The sequence below is a fragment of the Natator depressus genome, chromosome 6 (assembly GCF_965152275.1).
Source record: "Natator depressus isolate rNatDep1 chromosome 6, rNatDep2.hap1, whole genome shotgun sequence".
In the NCBI taxonomy this organism is placed as follows: domain Eukaryota; kingdom Metazoa; phylum Chordata; order Testudines; family Cheloniidae; genus Natator; species Natator depressus.
In genome coordinates, this window is record NC_134239.1 from 52,295,640 (window position 1) to 52,314,084 (window position 18,445).

At 40.2% G+C, this 18,445-nt stretch overlaps 3 protein-coding genes across 6 annotated transcripts in view; 2 read left to right on the forward strand and 1 right to left on the reverse strand.

Annotated features, from left to right (window-relative positions):
- Positions 1-2,390: 2,390 nt before the first annotated feature.
- Positions 2,391-5,510, forward strand: RAG1 (recombination activating 1). The gene has a single exon (XM_074955283.1). The coding sequence runs from the start codon at positions 2,391-2,393 to the stop codon at positions 5,508-5,510; it is 3,120 nt and encodes a 1,039-aa protein (XP_074811384.1).
- Positions 5,511-14,946: 9,436 nt separating this feature from the next.
- Positions 14,947-16,542, reverse strand: RAG2 (recombination activating 2). Its single transcript, XM_074955284.1, has one exon. It carries the CDS (start codon positions 16,525-16,527, stop codon positions 14,947-14,949), a length of 1,581 nt encoding a protein of 526 aa, XP_074811385.1. The 5' UTR covers positions 16,528-16,542.
- A 1,424-nt stretch (positions 16,543-17,966) lies between these two features.
- IFTAP (intraflagellar transport associated protein) overlaps positions 17,967-18,445 on the forward strand; it is a 58,742-nt gene continuing 58,263 nt past the window's right edge. The window contains exon 1 of one of the 4 annotated variants that reach the window (XM_074955286.1): positions 17,967-18,108. The gene's annotated coding sequence lies outside the window, so the exon portion shown is untranslated. The remainder of the gene's footprint in view (positions 18,109-18,445) is intronic. The other 3 variants (XM_074955285.1, XM_074955291.1, XM_074955292.1) reach the window with 3 other exon arrangements.

An 18,445-nucleotide genomic window follows, 5' to 3' on the forward strand; every position in this document is an offset into this window, starting at 1 on the left:
TAGATACAGTGGTCTAGAGTTGTAGAGAGCACTATAGCTAAGTGAAGATAGCGCCTTTATTTGAAACAAATACTGTAAGGTTAAAATAATATATTCTTAAAATACATTTAACTTTGTTTCTGTTACTAACTGCAACTTGAGTATTAAAAGCAAAAGAAATCAACAAATCTAAATACTTTACACTGTGCCATTTGCTTACTTTGTGCACTTCTCCCACCTGGGCACTGAAAAATAGGCCAGTCGGTTTCACTTTTGTTTCTAGTCAGTGCCTAGTCAATTTCATTTTCAGGCTTTCATCCACTAGCACAATGTTGCAATGTTTGAATTGCAAGCCCCACCGGGGAATATTTATTTGTATAAAATGTCATGTTTCCACAGCAACAACATCAGTTGTGTATTTGATGATAGATTGTTTTTACAAAATGTAAAATTTGACCAGACATTTTTCATTGTCCAAACCATGTAACTCTTCCAAATAAGGTCGCAGCTCAGCAAGGTATTTAAACACATGCCTGTCTTTAAGCATGTGAGTTGTCCCTTTGGGGTGGATCCTCAGCTGGAGTAAATTGTTATGGCTCCATTGACGTCAGCTGAGGATCTGTTCCATTGAATTTAAGTCGTATGTGGCTAAGTGCCTTCTGAACTGGGCCCCTAAATGAGGTCATGATTCTGCATTGGGATCGGCTAGCATGGAATGCCTTTAAAGGAACCACGCACTAGTGATCCCACTCCAGGATCAGGGCCTAAAAAGTGAAGTGGTGGCAGTGGTGTTGACAAATTAAAAACATGAGATATGAGAGATGCATATTTCCACTTTTCAACCTCCAGTTTAACTCAATTCCATATAAGCAGCGATCATAAGTCATCAGATATCATAGTCCTTACTCACTCCAGTAGTTCCATTGACTTCAGTAGGACTACCTGTGTGAACATGGATATAGGTGTGAGCAGTAAAGGTTGGAGGATTGGATGCTGCTATCTGTTAGTTGTTAGCTGTCCTGTGGTGTGTGAAGTGAGTTGGTGGTCTCAGTGCACTTTCTATGGCCACTTGTCCACATCAGGATCAGGGCTGAGGCACATCAGTAGGGCTGTGTGGGGAAGTGTACAGTGCCCCTACCTATGCTGCTTCTGTCCTGTAGATAAACAGAGGGACGGCCATTTTTAGGGATCTCAATCTAGTACCTGTCATGAGCACTCGATAGTTTAATCCCATCCCCTTCTGGATAAAATCAGAGTATGCATGTTAATCAGTATTACTGTGTATTTTTATTGCACCCAAAATGTGTAAGGTGCTTTATGAACATATAAGTAGATAGACCTCATCCAAAAGAGTTTATAATCTCAATAGGCAACATACAGGCAAAGGAGTGTTTGGGGTCAGGGGAGTGTAGAAAGCATAGTGCAAGCATCCTTTACGCAGGCCTGCCAGTGTACCTTACTTCTCAGTACCCTTCTCCCTGATTCCATTTCCAGCCTGGGCAAAGCTTACCAATTGTGCAGTGTTGTACGGCAACTTTGCTGTGTGGGTAAATATCTCAGTTTACACTGAGGTCACCAAATTGATTTTATTTGTAACTAGAGGTACTTGAAAACTGGTGAAAATCTATTGCATTTGCACACAGTCCCATCCATACTTTAATGTCTCTCCCAGTATCTTTAGTCGTACCAAATGTGGCTCTCTGAGGATTAACAGTTGTCACACACTCAGATCTTTACAGTAAATGTGGCAATAGAATCAAATATTTTTCATCCTAAAGCCTAGGCTCCTACCACTTGAACTAAAGGAAACTCTCCTTTAGTTGTTAGCCGTATAGAGCCTATGACACACAGCAGATCTGTTTCAATTCTGTCCAGTAGAGGGCAATGGCATACATACACTAGCCATTTCATTACTCTATTATTACCCCCAATTTAAGATGGTACTATGTTGTAACCTGTGTCTGTTTAATTCAATCATGGCATTCCTTTCATGGAAACATTTGCTTATTTTACAATATGGGTGAAATTTACTCCTGAGTCCTGAGTAAAGTGGCAGCACAAAGCCTATGCAGCACATAAATCTCACTTTAAACCCTGATCTGAGGGCTTAACTGGGTCTGAAGTGGTGCATAGGTCTTTTGCTGGCCCTCTGCACAAGGGTGAATTTTATTCGTGTGATTGTCCAGATATCTTATTGGCATGACATAATTTATATCTACTATGGTATTTCATACTTTGGGAAAGCATCTACCAGTCATTAATGATTGTAGATTTATGCCTCTTAAAATCCACATGCTTCGTACATTTTCACCATTGTTCGTTTTGGAGTATTTCACTTACCTACAGTGCTCTCTTTTTCCCCCTCAGGTGATCCAGTTCCTGCCAGAATGGACGTGCTGACGTCACCAAGCATGGGCCTGCACACCATACCAGAAGAAATCCAGTACCCATATACTAAATTTTCTGAATGGAAGTTCAAGCTGTTTAAAGTGAGATCATTTGAAAAGGCACCTTCTGGAGACAACCAAGTGGAAAATAAAGAGAAAGCAGAGAAGGAGGCTTCTTTGGACAATGGCACTCTGGTGCAGATGGATGTGGCAGTTCCAGTGGCAGAAAAGCCACTTCTGGCAGATACAGACTTAAATCACAATAAGCAGGCTCTTGAAAAAGATGCTGACAACCTGAAAATACAAGAGAATGCAGCTCATCAAGCAAACCTGCAGCAGCTCTGCCGCATCTGTGGAGTTTCATTTAAAACTGATCGCTACAAGAGAAGTCATCCAGTGCATGGACCAGTGGACTGTGAAACTCAGGGACTTCTGAGAAAGAAAGAGAAAAGAGCAACATCTTGGCCGGATCTTATTGCCAAGGTTTTTAAGATTGACGTGCGAGGAGATATCGACACAATCCACCCTACTCGGTTTTGTCACAACTGCTGGAGCATCATCCACAGAAAGTTCAGCAACGCCCCATGTGAAGTGTATTTCCCGAGGAACAGCACCATGGAGTGGAAGTCCCACTCCCCAAACTGCACTGTTTGTTGTACTGCTCGTTGTGGGGTCAAGAGAAAGAACCAGTCATCCAATTTACAGCTGGGCAAAAGGCTCAAGATCATTGCAGAACGTGCCCGAAAAACTAAAGGTGTAAAAAAACAAGTACAGGTGAACAACAAAAACCTTATGAAAAAGATTGCCAACTGCAAGAAGATACATCTTAGCACCAAACTTCTAGCAGTTGACTACCCTGCAGATTTCGTTAAGTCCATCTCTTGCCAGGTCTGTGACCATATTCTGGCAGACCCAGTGGAAACGACATGTAGCCACTTATTCTGTAGAACCTGCATCCTTAAGTGCCTCAAAGTTATGGGCAGCTATTGTCCCGCCTGCCGATACCCTTGCTTCCCTACCGACCTGGTGAGTCCAGTGAAATCCTTCCTGAACATCCTCAATTCCCTGGCTGTGCGATGCCCTGTGAAAGAATGTGATGAGGAGGTTTTGCTGGGCAAATACTGCCATCATTTGTCCAGTCACAAAGAGGTAAAAAGGAAAGAGATTTACACGCACGTAAATAAAGGTGGCCGACCGAGGCAACACTTACTCTCATTGACCAGGAGAGCGCAAAAGCATCGTCTGAGAGAACTTAAGCTTCAAGTCAAAGCTTTTGCTGAGAAAGAAGAAGGAGGTGATATAAAGGCTGTGTGCCTAACTTTGTTCCTGCTGGCTCTGAGAGCAAGAAATGAACACAGACAAGCAGATGAGTTGGAAGCTATAATGCAAGGAAAGGGATCAGGGCTTCACCCAGCCGTTTGCCTGGCAATCCGAGTCAACACCTTTCTCAGCTGTAGCCAGTACCATAAAATGTACAGAACGGTAAAAGCTATAACTGGGAGGCAGATCTTCCAACCATTGCATGCTCTCCGCGCTGCTGAGAAGGCACTCTTGCCAGGTTATCATCCATTTGAGTGGAAACCCCCTTTGAAAAATGTGTCCACTAATACAGAGGTGGGAATTATAGATGGGCTGTCAGGCCTGCCACACTCAGTTGATGACTACCCAGTAGACACGATTGCCAAGAGGTTTCGATATGATGCAGCCTTGGTTTCTGCCTTAATGGACTTGGAGGAAGACATTTTGGAAGGCATGAAAGCACAAGACCTGGATGACTACTTGAATGGCCCATTCACTGTTGTAGTGAAGGAGTCTTGTGATGGGATGGGAGATGTCAGCGAGAAGCATGGAAGTGGACCAGCTGTCCCTGAAAAGGCAGTTCGATTTTCTTTCACACTCATGAACATCACTATAGCTCATGGTAATGAAAACGTAAGGCTCTTTGAAGAAGTCAAGCCCAATTCAGAGCTGTGTTGCAAGCCCTTGTGCCTTATGCTGGCTGATGAATCGGATCACGAGACTCTGACAGCCATCCTGAGCCCTCTCATAGCAGAAAGAGAGACCATGAAAAGCAGCGTTCTGCTTCTTGAAATGGGAGGCATCCTCAGAACATTCAAATTCATCTTTAGGGGTACAGGGTATGATGAGAAACTTGTCCGTGAAGTGGAAGGCCTTGAAGCCTCAGGCTCTACTTACATATGCACCCTTTGTGATGCAACCCGCCTGGAAGCCTCTCAGAACTTGGTCCTCCACTCCATAACAAGAAGTCATGCTGAAAACCTGGAGCGGTATGAGGTATGGAGGTCCAACCCATATAATGAATCTGTTGATGAGTTACGTGACAGAGTGAAGGGTGTTTCTGCCAAACCTTTTATTGAGACTGTTCCTTCCATAGATGCATTGCATTGTGACATCGGCAATGCGGCTGAGTTCTACAAGATATTCCAGTTTGAGATAGGTGAGGTGTACAAGAACCCTGACATATCTAAAGAAGAGAGGAAGAGGTGGCAGTTGACTCTTGACAAGCACCTTAGGAAGAAGATGAACCTGAAGCCCATAATGAGGATGAATGGAAACTTTGCTAGAAAGCTTATGACCAAAGAGACAGTGGAAGCAGTATGTGAATTAATAAAGTGTGAGGAAAGGCATGATGCACTAAGAGAACTGATGGACCTTTACCTTAAGATGAAACCAGTGTGGAGGTCTTCATGCCCAGCCAAAGAGTGCCCAGAATTGCTGTGTCAGTATAGCTTCAATTCACAACGTTTTGCTGAACTCCTGTCCACAAAGTTCAAGTACAGATATGAGGGCAAGATTACAAATTATTTTCACAAAACTCTTGCTCATGTTCCTGAAATTATTGAAAGAGATGGCTCCATTGGTGCCTGGGCAAGTGAAGGGAACGAGTCTGGGAACAAATTATTTAGGCGTTTCCGAAAAATGAATGCCAGGCAGTCAAAATGCTATGAAATGGAGGATGTCTTGAAGCACCACTGGTTGTATACCTCTAAGTACCTGCAGAAGTTCATGAATGCCCATAATACATTGAAAAGCCAGGGCTTCACAATCGATCCAGGGCAGAGTTTTGAAGACTCTCTGCCATTGGAAGACTCTTTAGAAATGACTGATTCTATGGAATTCTAAACATAACGATAATTTGAATTGGGTTTGCAATTAAGTCTTCCTAGACAGGGTGCAGTAAGGCCTGCAAATATCACTTTTACACTGAGTGTTAAAGGGAATCTGTCCCTGCTCAGAGGAGTTTGGTAAACATCTGGATGGTAGTTTTCAGAAAATGGTAATGCAGAGTAACTGGTTGGTGTCATTTTCCAGCCATTTTGTGAGGTAAAAGTGGAAAGAAAGGTGATTAATTTACTTTGGTCTCAGATTGTTGTTTAATAAATAGCCAAAGTGAACCAAAGTTTTTAGACTATGTGATATGTGTGAAATGAAGAGGATTCAGAAGAGTTATGACAGTTACAAAGAAAGTGAAGATGGTTTTTTTTCTGTTTGCATCATTGCATTTTATTTGCTATTTAAGAATAGTTTTCCTTTTTTTAATTGATGGCCTCTTGCTTCTTAAAAGTAAAGATTCAACATGGAGACATTTAGACAACCATTCTGAAGTACAGAGTCAGTATTTTTTGTATAACAGATTGAGTCAAGCTCCAAAGGTTGACCTCACCAACAGTTTAAAATATTATTATTTTATTTAACATTTATATTGTGGTAGTGCCTAGAGACCAGTCAGGTGTGGGGCTCATTGTGCTAGATACTGTACAAGCACAGAGAAAAATTAGTCAGTATTTTAAAATAATAATTATAACCTAGTCAATTTGTTCTACAATGCAAGCTTGTGCATAAGCTTTGAAATCAGACCTTAAAATTAAATATTTTTTGTCTCTGTACATTGTATACTTTCAAGCTTTGCTATAAACTTTGCTAACAGCTGGCACCCACAAGGCATTTTGTTCAATAGGCAATCTGTACTTCCAAGATTAGATCCTAACTGGTGTATATCATCTTAGCTCCACTGGGTGAAATCCAATGAACACACTGTCACAATTCATATTGACTTCAACAGAGGCAGAATTTCCCCTATTGACCTTAATGAAGCTACACTTATATACAGCAGCCAAGGATCTGGCCTATAGTGGTTCCCCGGTTCTGTATATTGCTATTATGCTCTTCTATAGGGTATATTTCACAGACTAAGGGAACCTTTTATTGTGTTCTAGTCCTGGTTCTGATATTGATACTGCTGTCTGGAGCATGTCATTTAATTTCTCTGCCTCAGTTTCCACGCCTATAAAATGGAAATAGTTTTTACCTATCTCACAGGCAAGTTGAGATAATTATTTAGTCAATAATGGTGAACTGCTTTGAAAATGAAATTGCTATTTAAGTGCTAAGCATTATTACTTCAATATTTAGACAGCTCATAAGAATAGTTTACATTGTACTAGGGGCATCATTTAAATGGTAGCAATTTTCTTGTACACTGATATTGCTAGATGCCTTATATATATAATAAAAATAGATCAGATAGCACAGAAAACTTGACTCTTACAGGTGATAAATATCCAGTCTTTAATAGTGACCACGGGTAAAATGATTTTAACATATTAGTTGAATATTTATTAAAAATGTTGTGAAATTTGGCAACCAAATTATTCCTGAACATACTCATTAAATTAATAGCACAGTTTTATGACCCTGATGTGGCAAAGCACTTAAGCACATGCTTAATTTTAAACATGTGAATTGTCCCATTAAACTCAGTATGTCTACTTGGAGGATTAAAGTTAAGCATGTGCTTAAATGCCTTGCTGGTTGGGGTCCAAATTTGGGAGACTGTTTTTTAATTAATTGAATAATATTTTTTTTAATTATAAAATTAATCAGATAAATTCTTCAGGAAATATAATTCAAAAGTACCTAAGTGACTGGGAGTTATGCTCCTAAACACTTATGCACTTTTGATAATCCCACACTGAATGCTCATTATGCAATGATTAGCTGAGGTATTTTACTATTTGGAGAATTATATATGACACAGGATGAAATGCACAAATAACTACTGCACATGGTTTTTTTTTTTTAAGCAATTCAATTCTGCTTTTATTTTCTGTTTTGACATTAGATTTGGCTCATTGGCAATTAAACTGGAAAGAGCTAATTGTTTTTATCTTTTGTAGTAGTTTTTAGTTGTGATTATATACTGTATCTTTTAGAATTTGGTATTTACCATATATAGACAATTTATAGGGAGAATTAAGTACTAGTAATTCCTAAATATATTTTAGTGTTATTCTGACTGATTATTCTGATTTTATTGGATACAATATCTACTTCTCATAAAAGAATTTTATAATTTAGATTTCACACTTCATATCATTTCCTTAAACAAACTTTAAGCATTCCATCAGAACTTTGGGCTGCCAATATTTAATACAGGTTTTTTTGGAAACTACATGCTTCCAAATAATTTTTCAGAAGCACTGCAAAAAATGGTGCCTCTTATATATGTTGCAGTATAATTTTCCATTTATAGCATAGTGCTGATTTTGATCATTTTAATTCTTTTTCTTCCCAGATCAATTTTTTAACTCTTTATAGACTATAACAGATATTTTCCATAATGTATAAATGTCAGTTTTACATAATGTAGCAATCTTTTCTAATACATTCAGAAACCAACTCAAACAATATTTTTGGTTTGTTTTGGAAATATTTCATCATGCAAATATGCTGTATCCATTTTTTTGCATGTTTATTTGCTGTGATTATCATGTGTTTTATACTTGAATCTGTTTCATTACCACAGCGCCCAATCTAGCAACCCTCACTCATGGTGAAATTCATCCCTTTGCTGAGGGCCAGCATAAGGCAAATGCAACATTTAAGACTAGTCCTTAAAGTAGGGTTCAAATGGGATTTAAGTAGTGTATGCTAGCCCTCTGCACAGGAGTAGGGTGACCAGATGTCCCGATTTTATAGGGACAGTCCCAATTTTGGGGGCTTTTTCTTATATAGGCACCTATTTCCTCCCACCCCTGTCCCAATTTTTTACGCTTGCTATCTGGTCACCCTACACAGGAGTGAATTTCACCCACATGTAGTCCTTACTCACACATGTAGTTCCATCCAAGTCAGTGGGCCAAATTCTGCTCCTTTTGCGCAAATTATCTCAGTACTTTTACTGAAATTCTCAAATCAAAAAATGACTTCAACAAACTGCTTATGTAAAAGCAAGTGGGTTTTGACTCATTGACTTCAACAGGACCAAGCAAGGATTACTCATGCACTTAAGGATTTACAAGACTGGGCACATACTCTGGGGAAGTTCAATACACGGAACAGTACATAGACTGGGACTTAGGAGTGCAATGGAATTTAAACATATTCTTTTGTGAAATAACCATGTGGAACAAGTTACACTATTAAGCCAGCAAGACGTATTACAAATACTAGCAACTATGTACAGTTTGGCTGGCATTCATCAGAAAGGCAATTGTTATTTTTATTTTTTTTAACGAACTTGAATTTAGTTTCATCTCTTTTTTCCGTTATTGCCATGTTATTTAAATCAAGAGACTTTCTGCTTGAGAGTGTTGAACTCATTAAACCAAACAATTCAAATGCTAAACACCTGCTGCAAGTGAAGCTTTTGTACACAGAGACTAGAAAAACAATACTACAGACACACAGGCGTGCATCTGAATGCAAGTGATTCTTGATTGCTAAAAGGTGCACTGTGTTTTCTCTCCATATTTGAGAAATGACCTATCATTAAGCTGTTTGATTTTGAAGTGGCTTTAAACAAGTGGAGACACTTGTATTCATTTTATGCTTTCAAAAATCACATTTTTTTTCTACTCTAATAATTAGTGTAAACACCTCAAATGATTACTTTGTGGGCAATGGTTTTCTTGTTGTGAAAACTGTATTGAACTCATGCTGTTTTTTATACAATCAAATTCTATATCTTCCTTTGTTTAAAGTTTCTGTAAGGATTTATTAAAGGCATATTCAGTTGTTGTGCTGTGAAATGTTGTATCTACGGTCCTGATTCTGGTCTCAGACCATTTCCCCCCCCATAGGATAATCGCCATTGACTTTAATGGAATCAGTCCTGATTTATGCTGGAGTAAAGGACTTCAGAACCAGACCCTAGATATTTGCAACACCATAATTTCTGATTTGAATAAGATGTTTTCAGTGCATTGTAACACAGCTTTGTCTATGGTTTTTATTGTTACTTCTTGTATCCCAGTTTCTTTATTTTTAAAATTGGTTTTAAATAAAGTTCTTAGAAATAGACTTTGGATTTGTATGTCTCAGACAGTTTTTTAGCTGTGCAAACAATTTAATGACAATCACCTTACATTTTTTCAGTTCCTTTCATTCAAATCATGAGTATTTGTCAACATTTACATTATAGTAAAGCAAAAAGCCCCAGGCAGGATCAGGGCCCTGCTGTGGTAGTCGTTATACAAACACATATGAAGATTCCCCCTGAAGCCCAAAAGCCCACTCCAGCCCCTCACTCCATAGGGCATTGCATGCACTATAGCACAGTTAAAAACTCTTGTACTTTTCTTGGAATCTCCTACTGCTTCATTTAGAAATGACATCTGATCTCTGTTTAAATTCATCCACCTTGCTCTGACCATGTTCAGCCCTTCTTCAAGTCTCTCCACTGGCTTCCTCACATCCTCTGCTTCAAATTCTAGCTCCCCATCCTTGACTTCAAAGTCAACTGCAAAAATTAACTCTCACCTACCTCTTAGTTCTTGTCTCTTTTCACTGCCTCCATTAACATTTGACACAAAATGGTGGGTGGAAAAATTGAGGCCACGTTAAAAAACAGCCCAGCGAGTCTCCTGTGATTTTGGATTAGCTTAATTCCTTGGCTGGGTTTCACTTTCCACATATACTTATAGCATCAGAATCATGAGGGAACCGGAGGGTAAAGAGCACTTGTAAGGAGGTAGAACCCCTTTCATCTCCAGGGCACTGGTTCAAATCACCAGTTGATGTTTGGTGGCCTGATTAAATTTGACCTGATTTGCAAAGGTTTTGAGCACCAGCAGCTCCCAACAACTCTGGTGCTTATTACCATTGAAATCAGGCCAAATTGTTCTTAGTACTGTCTACATCATACAAATATCAACATCTTAAAACTATACCATTCAGAAAGCAGTAATTGGCCTCTGTGGCAGTCTCAGGAGATGGACCAAGAAATGAAGATGCTTGGAGTTTGAACTACCTTCTCAACCTAAAAGATAGTCATTGTGACGGTGTAACATGCTAGCTTTGTGTTTATGAGTACACCACAAAGAGACTAAGGTACCTACTACTGCTATGAGGTAAAGAAGTTTATTGGCTCATGTGGTATAGAGTCCTGTGTGTCGGCCTACCGCCCCCACCCTACAGATATAGGTGAGTGTCAGAGATGGAGGTTTATAAAGTAATTGGGGCCTATATTTATCAAAAAGTGACTAGTGAGTTTGGGAGTCTCAATTTTTGAGGCCCAAACTGAGATGCCTTAATGGCAATGGGGCCTGATTTTCAGAGGGCTGGTGCTTAGCAATTTCTCAGAAGTCAGTTCCCTTTAAAAAATAATAGAATCATAGAAATGTAGGGCTGGAAGGAACTTTGAGAGGCCATCTAGTCCATCCCCCTGTGCTGAGGCTGGACCAAGTAAACCTAGGCCATCCTTGAGAGGTGTTTGTCCAACCTGTTCTTAAAAGCCTCCAATGACCGGGATTCCGCAACCTCCCTTAGAAGCCTATTCTGGAGTTTAAATATCATTATAGTTGGAAAGTTTTTCCTCATATCTAACCTAAATCTCCCTTCCTGCAGATTAAGCCCATTACTTCTTATCCTACCTTCAACAGACACAGAGAACAATCGATCATCATCTTCTTTATAACAGCCCTTAACATATTTGAAGGCAGTTATCAGGTCCCCGCTCAGTCTTCTTTTCTCAAGACTAAGCATGCCCAGTGTTTTTAATCTTTCCCCATAGATCAAGTTTTCTAACCCTTTTATCATTTTTGTTGCTCCCCTCTGGCCCCTCTCCAATTTGTCCACATCTTTCTTAAATTGTGGTGTTTAGATGTTGCTTGTAATTATTAGAATTGGGAGCACTGGCTGTTGGGAGTCTGAAAGGACAGGAAACAGGAAGGAGGTGGGAGGAGTTGAAGAGGCTGAGGGAGAGCTACTGAGGTTGCAACAGCAACTTGGTAAAGAGGTTTCCACTTTAAAAAATAAAGTCCTGTTGAAGTTTGTTAGTACCTTGCCTGGCTACTACAACAAAAACGTCTCAAGTGAGGTACCCAAAAGTGGAGGTACCCATAATCACTAGTTATTTTTTTAAATTATGCCTGATTGTTTTGTCTGTAATACATGGATTCTTTACAGAAGATTTAAGGCACCTTGGCAGAAAGATGTGCCTTGGAAGCCTGCACTACCACTATTTGTGCTGTACCTGTTCTATAGATAGAGGACATATCAGACTCCAGGTCCCTTTCATAAGCACTAAAATCCATGAATGAGTCTTTTGAGAGCCAATAGCAAAATCATGTCTCAAAATGATATTGCCCATACTTGTTACAAAACACAGAGGTCAGATGGATGCAGATGTGAAAGAGGTTTACTTACCTATACATTAATATCTGCTGTATTTTATCTTCTTAACCAACCCTATATGAAGAAGGAATATTTTCTATTGATTATCCATCTTTTGGAATGAATCAGTACTTTTTCACAGCACACATCTGCTTTCCAGTGGCATTGGAGACACCACAAAATCAATTATGTTCTCTAATCTTGAATGCTATGTTAAGCATCTTCACAAACATGACTAATGACCACTGATCTCTTATTTCAGTCCATCTGGGATATTATATTTTATACTGCTTATGACTTCCTTTTCCTGCAGTATTTGTATTTTCTGATTTGTGATTTGATACCTGTGAAGCTGCCTCTCACATCAAAGCTGGACTCATGGTTTCACTTACTAATTTTCTTCTCTACTTGAAATAAATGCATATTTTAAAAAGGCACCACACAAATATACAATTTATTAGTACAATGGACTGCGTCACTGGCTGAACAAGTGACAAGGCCAGCTTCTGTACTATTTTTCTCAGAATGCACATCCCGGGAGTGGAGGGGCACAGGGCGGTGAGTAGACAAATGGTAGCTGTAAGCCATTTTTTGTGCCTGGCAGATTCTAGTCTTCCATATTATACAGTGCTCTGGAAACTGATGTAGACTCCCGTGTAAATTTCGGCAACCGTAGGGGCTATTTTAAGATATTGCAGCTTCTTCATGTCTGTCAGTGGGCTGCTATGTAGTTCAGAATAGCCTGAGCACAGAGAACTTTGGCCATGACCCCTCTTACCATTAATCATTTCTCTGATATGATCTCATGCTGAGGATGTGGTGGTGGCAGTGTGGCAAAAGTCATCTATGCCACCACGGTGTGGGAGTTATTCCCTGGAGATTGTTTCTGACCGTTTATGTCTCCAGAACAGTGTGGCCTTAGCAGAGTAGAGTCTAACCTACAGAATATGGATGTAGGCAGCCACATTTCTACCAATTTTAAGGGATATTTTTCATGTTCTTTGGAACAACATATTGAGCTTAATTCTGCTCTCATTTATGCTGGCATGAAAAAGGAGTAATATCATTGAAGCCAATGGAGTTACACTAGTGTAAAATTAGTATGAGAGGAGAATTGGGTTGACTCACTTCTGAGTTATTACCCTTTCTGCACTGCAGCCCCTAACACACTTAGAAGCTGGAAACTGACATTTGTTTATTGTAGATCTTTGTTTTCCTTTATTGCTTATGTGCATACTGAATGTTATTGTTGGGTTGGACATGAGTGTCCCTGGTGACTATAGGGTTGCTCAGGAATGTTTGACTACATATACTGGTTTGTAAGGGTTGAACGTGGCCAGAGCTGCACAGGTTGCTCAAGAGTGCTGGTCTGCTCATGTTGTTTTTCCTTTTTATCCAAGAGCCAGACGTGAATTGGACTATGAACACACAGCTCTAGTATTGTAGGCTCACAAGTGTTGATCTGATGATACTGATATTTTTTTAAAGTGAACTGGAACAGTAACAAAAATAAAATAAAATAAATTTAAGACTTATAGGGACTTTACAAACAGGTAATACAAGACACCACAAAAAGTTAATAAAATATTGGGCCAGTCAATCTTGACAGTGACTTTTGCAATCTGAATTCAATCTGCCCATTCTGCTTTGAGCACACAACGGTATTAGTTTCCACCCCTCACAATGGCCTATTGGCAAAATGAACTGCTATGAACTACAGTCTATATTTCAATACTTTCACACACTGCAGAGTCATCCTGGGGGGGGGGCGGGGGATGAGGGGCAGGGTAAAGAAATAGCAGGGTAGTAGTGGACCCAAAGGAAATCATAAAAGTCCTGTTCAATGTGAGGAACTTCTTTTGAAGTCAATGGGAATTCTGGGCATGTAGCAGCTGCAGAATCAGGCTCTTTATCAGACTTCAGATAGGCATCTCAGACATATATACTATAGCAATTATAGTCATTGTTTGCAAATGAAGACAGAGCTATTTCCAACCTGAGAGTCACAGTACTTAGCTACCCACATAATAGGTGGAAACAAACGTAAAGGCCATTTTTATTATAAACTTTATTAGTTCATTATACATTTTAAAATACAAACACAAATGGCAGGCTGAACAAACTGATCTTTTTTAAATGGGGAGGGCTTGTCCATGAGCCCCACCTTGAAAAATGAAAACAAAACAAATATTTAGGCACCTAAATAAGTGGTCTGATTTTCTGGTGAGCTGAGCTTCCACAATTCCAGCTGGTGCTCATCTGTGGCTGCCCAGCACCTTTCAAAATCAAAATTAGGTCCAAAATTAGGTGCCCCAAAACAGAGGCTTCCCAAATTAGAGATCCCTTTTGAAAACTGGCTCTTGATGCCTTCATATTTTTGATACAATGGGCCTGAACTAACACTGCATTTCTCCAATTTAATGAATTAAAATCAGACGACTTAAACTGATGTTAGATTAGTGTAAAACTGGAGCAATGCCGTCATGAATTAGACCTTATATTTCTAGTTCTACTGATTGAATAGATTGATTTGCAAAAGCAAAATTGGTAACGCTGGCTTCCCTTTGGACCAGAGTCTAGATCATTTTTCACACAGGGTAGTGCCTTACTCTTCAAATGTTTTCTTTAAAGTCAATGGGGATATTTATGAAGTAATGTACCATTCTATTTGAGGAAGGCTATCTGAATATGATCCTATGTGTTTGTATAGTGCCCAGCACAATGGGGCACTAATCATGATTAAGACCACTGGATGCTACCACAATACACATAATAAACATCGATTTGTGAGCTACAGTAAACTGAAATAATCTAATAATTAAAATTAATAAAATAAAACACCATTAGGAGCTCTAATATTACATTCTGTTGCAACCATCATTAACTATCTTTGGTTTGTGATTTCTTCATTTAATCCTAGCTGAACCTTAATATTAGCTCAAATCTACTCAAATAACCTCCGAAGAAAAGATTTTTTCACTGGAGTTGCTATCTTCATGGATGTTTTTCTGCGCAATGGTTTCAGAGGTTGTTTTTTCACAGGCAGAACCTTCTTTGGGGTTTGCAGCCCTCTAGCAAGATCAACATGCTCATTGCAGAAGTACTTGATATTTGCCTCTGAAAGACGTATGAGCATGCCCTCAGATAGGTCCATACACTGAGCATGGACCCAATGGCCATCTCCATTGGAACAGTAGATCATAGCTGGCTTGTTGAGTTCAGTCGAATAGAAAGGGACCCAAGTGTTGATGTCAATATCACAGTTGGCAGAGCAGGTGATCCAGTAGCCTGTTTCTGATTCATCTTCTTCATCATCTTCATTATAGGTGTCAATATCATCATCGTCAAAACTATTGGCTTCGGCACTAAAACAGAACTCCTCTGAATCTTCAAATGGAGTGGAGTCCCCTGGGTCTTCTGTAGATGTCTGACTGCAAGTTTGTGCAGCCTCCTCCTCCTCATCTCTTGCTCCTCCACATCTCAAAATGTAAAAGTAGTTTGCATCTGAAATTAGCTGCCTGTTGTCCCCCGGTATACCAAGCAATATGGCCCCATTACCCATATCACTACCAAACCATATCTTGCAGTGTTTAATATCTGGTGTCCAATCTGGGGTCTCCCTTTCCACAATCTCTATGTTGTTATCTTCTAAAGTGATTGTATTACAAAACATCCTCTTCTGGTTGTCACACTGGTAGCCCCCAACCATGACAAACTCTTTATCGCCAGTCTGAGTCACAAGAGCACTGGAGACAGAGATCCCCCCAGGCAAGATGGTGCAGCTCACAGCTGGGCTGCCTAGTGGCAGGTCAATTTTTAGTCTGTATAAGCTGGGGGGTCTGATGTTATTTTCAAGAGAATGACCCCCTAGGATGTAGATGGTATCATTTCTGGCAATGGAGACATGGAAAGAAAGTCCATCCTGAAGCTCTGGAAGGATGTATGAGGTACAGCATCCAAACTCAAAATCAACCAAAAACACATGGGGCATACAGTCTACTACACTATTCCATTTTTCTGTGGTTCTTTGTCCAAGAGGGATATATGACCTTCCCCCAAATATAACACTCATGCTTTTACCTCGGCTATGAACTGTGTTAATGGTATGACCATATCTGGCTTCAGGAACATCCCCAACTAACTCTTTCTCAGTGCATTTAAAGGTGATTTTCTTGCTAGGCTTGCATACTATACCCATAACATAAATCTTATCAGATAGTTCATTGTTTGGCGTTTTCCCACCATGGATGACATACTGGCATTTCTCAGACTCTGTTCTGCCCCTGACAGCGCAGACAGCAGGGTAACGGAGAGGGGGAAGATAGCAGGAATCCTTAGAGAAAAATGCAGGCTTCAATTTGAGCTCATTTTTTTTTAAGTCAAGGAGAAAAACTCCAGTGGGGCAAGATCTCTTTGGCCAGCCTTTCTGTCCAAAAAAGAAAACTTGCCCATCAAAATTCAGCAGAGAAAAGCCTGGCTGAATCAAGGATGAATTATTAATGGCTGATATCATCTGCAGGGACATTATGTCTGGTGATTGCGTCATGGTACCGTCAGTATCTGAAAAAAAAAAAGATATAGAAAACCACATCAGGCACACTTTAAACAATGTCAAGGTGATCAGCTCGGTACCTGACTGACTGTGATCTTGGACAAACCATGTCAATTCTGTACCTCAGTTTCCCCACTTATAAAATGGAGTAATGATATTTACTCAGCTTTGTAAAATGCTTTGAGATCTACAAATGAAAAGCGCAATATAAGAGCTATTAAAATCTAAATAAGGAATTATGCCAGAATTGGGTGAATATTGTAAAAAATTAACCCCTCTGAATATTTGACTGCATTTGTGACCCTTTTCTGTGAACTTACTAGGTAACAAGTATAACAGAGGGAATGGGGAGAGAATGTTCACTGAAAGGGTGAATATTGCAGAATGTTCGTGAAAGGCAAATTTTGAATTAGTAATCATGACTATCTGAACCAGAAACAGTTCTCAGAGTCATGCCCAGTCAGAGAACAGAAACATAGCATGTGACCTATGTGTTCAATTAAAAGTTTGCATTTTGAATATCAACACTACTTACAGGTGAGCTATAGACCAAGAATTAGTCACAGAAATTATTTGGTGCAATATTTTGAAAAACAAATTAAGCTGAGTAAATCACAATCTACAGAAATCTCCCCTCTCCACCTGAATCACCTGCAAAATCAATTTGCTATGAATTTATTTGCTAGACTCTAATTAGGGTTGCCACCTGTCCAGATTTTCCCAGGATCATCCTTTTTTCAACATAGCAGCCCTTGGAAATCTGAAAGGGTGCTCAGTACATACTCCCAACTGTCCAGTTTTGTGGGCTCAGGATCATCCCAGGTGTCCTGTTTTTTTTGTACCTAGTGCTAACTACCACGTCATGGTTCACTAAATCAGCTTCTCCAGGATGTAGTTTCAAATTGTTCTATAATTGAACAAGACTGAGCATAAACAAAATATTTCCTTAAACTGTATTCACGGGTTAAATTTGGTGCTTGGATAATAACTCTGGATTGGACTCTATAACTTTTGCATATGTTAAGTAACATTTACTCCATTAATTGGCACTACTCACTTGAGCAAATATCACTTGTGTGGGTAAAGGTGGGAGAACCAGGCCCGCCCTGGGCTGTTAGTTTGATCTTTAAATGGACACCATCTCTACTAAGTAACTAATCTCAGCCTGTTGCTTGGTTGGTTGCTGAGGTCAGGTTTTGTTGTATTTAATTACTGCTGATACTTCAAATGTTAATAAAGAATATTTCCCCTACTTGTTCACATTCCCAACCCCAAAAGACCTATAGCAGAACCATTCTGTACCTACGATGCCTGCCAGCCGGGATTGCTTTTAAAGAGACACTTGGAGTCACAGCCCTTCTGGGAACTGTAGTTCTTTCTCCCTCGTTAGCCTCAATCTCCCAATAGGAACCTGCCAGGCGGAGGGAACTACATTTCCCAGCAGCTGCCTGAACCGGAGGACGCAGCCGCTTTGCCGTGGCCTCCGCGGAGTGGGTTTCGGGTAGGCGGGCTGTCAGAGCCGGGGTGTGAAGGGTTAAGCTGCAGGCTCGGGAGGTGAGAGCAGAGGTCTGGTGAAAGCCGTGAGATGGGAGAGGAGGGAGGCTGCAGACCGATCTGGGCTCGGGAGACGCGCTAGGGCATGGGGGTGGGTAAACGGGACGGGGGGGGGGGAAATCCCTCCCGGTGTTTGTCAACATCATGTCAGGGGCAGGGGCGGCTGCTCGACCGCTCCCAGCTTCAGATCGCAGCGTGCATTGTCCCGGAGGCAGGGCAGTCCTGTCTGTTTTGGGCTCTGCTTCTGGCTCGGATGCTGACCTGGGACTGGGGGCAAGTCGCTGGGCTGCCTTTGTGCCTTAGTTTCCCCAGGGTAGTGTACGTGAAGATATCACAC